Source organism: Xiphophorus couchianus, chromosome 21, assembly GCF_001444195.1.
Source record: "Xiphophorus couchianus chromosome 21, X_couchianus-1.0, whole genome shotgun sequence".
Classification (NCBI taxonomy): Eukaryota; Metazoa; Chordata; class Actinopteri; order Cyprinodontiformes; family Poeciliidae; genus Xiphophorus; species Xiphophorus couchianus.
The window spans coordinates 16,778,590-16,784,589 of record NC_040248.1 but is presented as its reverse complement, the minus strand read 5'-3'; the positions used below and the strand labels follow the sequence as shown (position 1 = coordinate 16,784,589).

Sequence of the window (6,000 nt, the reverse complement as noted above, 5' to 3'; positions counted from 1 at the left end):
AATAATTTGAAAACCTCCTCAATCCCACCACCATGCCTTCCATTGAGGAAGTGGAGGCTGGGGACTCTAGGTCGGGCTCTCCAATCTCTGGGGATGAGGTCACCAAAGAGGTTACAGAGCTCCTCGGTGGCAAAGCTCCAGGGGTGGTAAAATTCGCCTGGAGTTCCTTAAAGCTCTGGGTGTAGGATTGTGTTGGGTGACGCGACTCTGCAATATTGCATGGTCTGGGGGGGGACAGTTCCCCTGGACTGGCAGACTGGGGAGGTGGTCCCCATGTTTAAAAAGCTCCAAGGAGTTTAAGTATCTTAGGATATTGTTCACGAAAGAGGGAAAAATTTAGCGGGAGATCAACAGATGGATTGGAGCAGCGTCTGCAGCGAAGCAGAACCAGTTTGTTGTGGTGAAGAGAGAGCTCAGTCAAAAAGTGAAGCTCTTGATTTTCCGGTCGATCTACGTTCCTACACTCATCTATGGTCATAAACTTTGGGTCATGACTGAAAGCATGAGGCCATGGACACAAGCAGCAGAAATGAATTTTCTCCACAGCGTGTCTGGGCTCTCTCTTAGAGATAGGGTGAGAAGCTCAGTCATCTGGGAGGGACTCAGAGTAGAGCCGCTGCTCCTTCACATTGAGAGGAGCCAGTTGAGGTGGCTCGGGCATCTGATTAGGATGCCTCCTGGTTGCCTCTCTGGTGAGATGTTCCGGGCATAACGCACTGGGAGGAGGCCCACAAGACCCAGGACACGATAGAGGGACTATGTTTCTCGGCTGGCCTGGGAACACCTTGGGATTCCCCCGGAGGAGCTGGAACATGTGGCTGTGGAGAGGGAAGTCTGAACCTCCCTACTTAGGCTGCTACCCCCACAACCCAACCCTAGATAAGCGGAAGAAGATGTATGGATGGATGGATGGTGTGCACTACACTGCTGCTCTACTCTTAAGAGTAGATCGTGAGCTAGTGGTTTACATTTCTGTATGTATCCATAGGAGGTAGACCTTGTATTGACTCCTAACAGAGTCAGGAAGTCAAGAAAATGAGTGAAGAATTGGTGTGATATGGTCATGTTTATACATTCTCATTAAGATTCTAGCTGCAAGGTGGAGTCTTAAAAAAATATTGCTTCTGGTATTCAAATCTACAACCAAATGGCAATGCTGCCAGTCCACAAGAGCTCTTTGGTGCTAAAAAATAAATAAAATGTGACTGAGTGGAATCTTCCAAGATACAAATGAAAATCAATCCCCAATCTGGAAAAAAGAAGGGACAAATGGCTGTAACACTATAAATGCTGGTTTCCTGTAAATAAATGAGACGTCTTGCATCTTGCAGGCATTGTTTGTGTGGTTTTTTTCTCTGCAAGGCATCAAATTTGTGATAAGCACTGTAGTGTTGGGACCAGAAGTTATTATCAGGCACTTAGCTGATAATAACTCCAGTCGAGGACAAACCTTTGCTGTTTTTAATATTGCACAACGTATTGAAGTTTCTTCATTAGATTAATGCATTGGAAACTGAAAGCGTCATCATTTTACATACGACCTAATCAACTAAAATAACTACGAGTAACAGTTTGTGAATTCAAGTAAAGTTAACAACCTCAATGAATTCAGCATTAGATTTAAATGAAAGAGAAAACAGTAATATAGAATCTTGGTTGAAGGATCACTTGGCGTATAAACACTAGAATTAGTGATCGTTAAAATGAAGAACACAGGTGATAAGCTGATGTCCTCCAGCTGGAAGGGAGCAGCAGTATAGAGGAAATATTTACCAAACCAACCAAAATACTCAAAATATCAAAAGCAAAACAAATAATGTTTGGAGAGTTATTGAAACTGAATTCTCTTACACTTTACACAACATATTGCTTTTCTATGTGCTATTGACTTCAATACTAACTGTGTCATTATGCTTAGGGCGTTTTTAGGTTTTAGGTTTTGTAACCCCAAACAACTTTGTCGCTGGTAGAGTTGATAATATTGCAGTAAATATGTCATTATTTACATCAGTTTAGATTCTGTTTTGATTCTTTTTTTTTTTTATTCGGTTCATGTATCATATTTGTCTGCTTACAGTTTTTGTGGACAGTGCATATCTGTATCTGATTTGCAATTTGTTTATGTCTGATATTTTATTTTGCTGACGTTTTCCTTGACCACACTATTTTACATTGCATGTGCAGCATTGGTTTTTGAATAATTCTGGTAATGTTTGCAAATTTGTGATTTTACAACATAACTACAGGTAAAATACTGTATATCACAGAGTATTACGAAACAGCTTTCTTACCTTTAAGTTTTAGCTCAACAAAATCATCACAATATGTTGCAGACATCCCCGAGTTGTGAACTCTGAAGTAGAATTTGTCTTCATGACCTACTTCTGCCTCACCAAGTCGACTGCTGCAGTTTTTACTTCTCACATCTCCAATCATTTCCATTCGATGGGTGTTAATTGACCCACTGCTATTAAAAATAATTTCACTTGCTCCCACAATATATACCCCCCTATGTTTCATCCAGATTCCGTAAGTGGGTGCGCTGCTGTTAAATTCTGGCAAAGTATCAAATATACATGGGATTTCCACACAAGATCCAATCAGAGCTTCAATCTCACGGGGTGTAGTGAGGTGGAGGTTTGGTATAGCATCACCGCAATGAGCTAAAGCACCTGTAAAACAAATAAATTATGAAAATAATGTGGAGAAAGATCGTCCTGTTGAGAAAGCTCATGATCCACAAACTCCAGTTCATCTCCATGTTACGTGTGGATCCTTTGAACCATATCGGAATCAAATATTTCAGAACAGAAGTGATTTATGTGACGTCTCCAAATAAAAGGGAGTGAACAAACAAACTCACCTGGAAGAAAGAAGACAATCAGTAAAATGCTGACCATCAGGATGCTGTTAGACAGGTGACAGAGCTTCTTCATCTCTCTGACTGGAACAACCTAATGATGAGATTCATATTTTTAAGGAAGTCTCGTGATAAAATCAGAGCTTACATAATTAAAAGGCAGACATTAAACATTTTGAAAAATATTTCACAATTGTTTCATATCATTAAAATAATTCTGCAACATAATTAAAGTCAGAAAACATACATAATAAATCAAATCAACACAGACTTACCAAAAGAGCTGCAGCTGAATCAGATCCAGTTTAGATAAAAAAACCTGAATGTATATTAGTTGATCAACAGCAGGTCAGACCACCACCTTCTGTGTTTCAAAGTAAATGTGATGGATATGTAACCTTTCTCTGTTCGTCGTAGGTCCATCAGGTTGACTTCACAACACACAATCAAGCTGGCTGTGTTCATCATATAAAGAGTAAAAGTTGGTGGTTAATATCAGACCAGCAGTTTGTGTCATAAAGTCACAGACAGTAAAAACAGACGGGCTGACTGTGATCGTATAGTGGTATTTAAAATAAATTAACATAAAATATCTACATAGCTAACCTTTTCTTTTAAATAAATGTCAATGTGCAATTTTACTAGACGGAGAATACACACGTTTTCTATTTAAAAGCTAACACACAACTGGCAACTGAAATGTTACTTTGTATCAGAAATTGAAGCATACTTAACAAGAGAGAAGGTCAAGCTGGTGGTTAACATCAGTCCAGCCCCTATACATTAAATAAAAATACTATAAATAACCCAAATTGTTCCTAATGTACAGATGACATCAGGTAACAGTTGTAAAGTTAAAGATAGCTAAAATGTGCAATATTACTTATGAAAACAGCAAAAATATATACAAACAATGGTAAAACATTAAACACTGCATATGATTAAATTTGTCTTAAATACATGTTAAAACATAGTATCTGTAATAAAAGCACAGAGCTAATCTTAATACATACCAGAGTTAAAGATGGTAAAAGGGGACTAGCCTACAGTTACTGGTTGCTATGGTAACTACTGGCTGTCAAGAGCAACAAAAGTTATATAGCAATAAATGTCAGGAGAAAATGATTTTATAGAAATAAAATGAATTTGAGGAATATATAAAAGAGTATATAAAGCCTAATTTCACAACTATACATTTGAAATAAAACCTTTTTCTATGAGGTTGAAGAAGAGTCAGTGAGCTGAATACATGTATTCCATTTATTAATACCAAAATACAGCTGGTCCATTTCTCATGCCACCTTTACGAGCTAGCAGGAAAAAAAGGCATCAAGCAAAAGTTTGTAATTCCCTTTGTTAGCTTCTACCTAAGCTACGCCCCAAAGAGGGCGTTACCTAGTGTCTCATTTCCTTTAACTTTAGCTATGAGGGTGTTTCCTAACATGTCATTTTCTTCGACGTAAACACACACACAGACACACACACACATGGTAGGACGTCTGGAAAATCAGAAAGGTAAAATCATAACAGCCTTTTAAATTGAAAAGAAACTTTCCAACATTTCTGTGATCCAGTAGCACTCAAACGGTTTTACAGAGAGTTGAGACCATAAAGCGTCTTAATCCAGTGTAAAGTCAGCTTTACATTGCTGACCAGTTAATAATAATAATAGTAGCTTTTTAAATTAGCTTTCTAAGTTTATTTTATCATATATATATATATATGATAAAATGTATACTCTCTCTCTCTCTCTCTATATATATATATATATATATATATGATAAAATGTATACTCTCTCTCTCTCTCTCTCTCTCTCTATATATATATATATGATAAAATGTATACTCTCTCTCTCTCTCTCTCTCTCTCTATATATATATATATATATATGATAAAATGTATACTCTCTCTCTCTCTCTCTCTCTCTCTCTCTCTCTATATATATATATATATATATATGATAAAATGTATACTCTCTCTCTCTCTCTCTCTATATATATATATATATATATATGATAAAATGTATACTCTCTCTCTCTCTCTCTCTCTCTATATATATATATATATATATATGATAAAATGTATACTCTCTCTCTCTCTCTCTCTCTATATATATATATATATATATATATGATAAAATGTATACTCTCTCTCTCTCTCTCTCTCTCTATATATATATATATATATATATATATGATAAAATGTATACTCTCTCTCTCTCTCTCTCTCTCTCTCTCTATATATATATATATATATGATAAAATGTATACTCTCTCTCTCTCTCTCTCTCTCTCTATATATATATAATATATATATATGATAAAATGTATACTCTCTCTCTCTCTCTCTCTCTCTCTCTCTCTATATATATATATATATATGATAAAATGTATACTCTCTCTCTCTCTCTCTCTCTCTCTCTCTCTCTCTCTATATATATATATATGATAAAATGTTATACTCTCTCTCTCTCTCTCTCTCTCTCTCTCTCTCTATATATATATATATATATGATAAAATGTATACTCTCCTCTCTCTCTCTCTCTCTCTCTCTCTCTCTCTCTCTCTATATATATATATATATATGATAAAATGTATACTCTCTCTCTCTCTCTCTCTCTCTCTCTCTCTATATATATATATATATATGATAAAATGTATACTCTCTCTCTCTCTCTCTCTCTCTCTCTCTATATATATATCTATATATATATGATAAAATGTATACTCTCTCTCTCTCTCTCTCTCTATATATATATATATATATATATATATGATAAAATGTATACTCTCTCTCTCTCTCTCTCTATATATATATATATATATATGATAAAATGTATACTCTCTCTCTCTCTCTCTATATATATATATATATATATATGTGTGTATACTCTATATATATGTATATGTGCATGTGTACTAGGGCTGTAACAATACCCTGAATGATTAGAGTACCTCGATTATTAAAATTCCTCGAGGAAAATGTATTCTCCTGGAAGAGTCGATAATTTATGTTTTGTTATTTAGCGCACCGTGTTCTGGCTGGGGTATTGTTTGTGTTGAGCAGCGCTCTCACTTCCGCCTGAGTTGTTGATGAAAGATAAGTGTTAGCAGCATAATGTCCAGTTTTCATGGGGAT

At 35.8% G+C, this 6,000-nt stretch overlaps 1 protein-coding gene across 14 annotated transcripts in view; it reads right to left on the bottom strand.

The window, feature by feature from the left end:
• The window catches only part of LOC114136523 (hemicentin-1-like), a 51,908-nt gene extending 47,978 nt beyond the window's left edge, over positions 1-3,930 (bottom strand). For 2 of the 14 annotated variants that reach the window (XM_028004533.1, XM_028004543.1), the window contains exons 1-6: positions 3,874-3,930; positions 3,591-3,636; positions 3,259-3,315; positions 3,136-3,149; positions 2,864-2,954; positions 2,292-2,672 (exon numbers count right to left, since the gene is read on the bottom strand). In XM_028004533.1, the coding sequence (XP_027860334.1) occupies positions 2,292-2,672; positions 2,864-2,954; positions 3,136-3,149; positions 3,259-3,283 (511 nt within the window). In that variant the 5' untranslated portion in view covers positions 3,284-3,315; positions 3,591-3,636; positions 3,874-3,930. Of the gene's footprint in view, positions 1-2,291; positions 2,673-2,863; positions 2,955-3,135; positions 3,180-3,221; positions 3,316-3,590; positions 3,637-3,873 lie in introns of those variants that run through there. The other 12 variants (XM_028004541.1, XM_028004542.1, XM_028004535.1 and 9 more) reach the window with 12 other exon arrangements.
• Between the last annotated feature and the right edge of the window lie 2,070 nt (positions 3,931-6,000).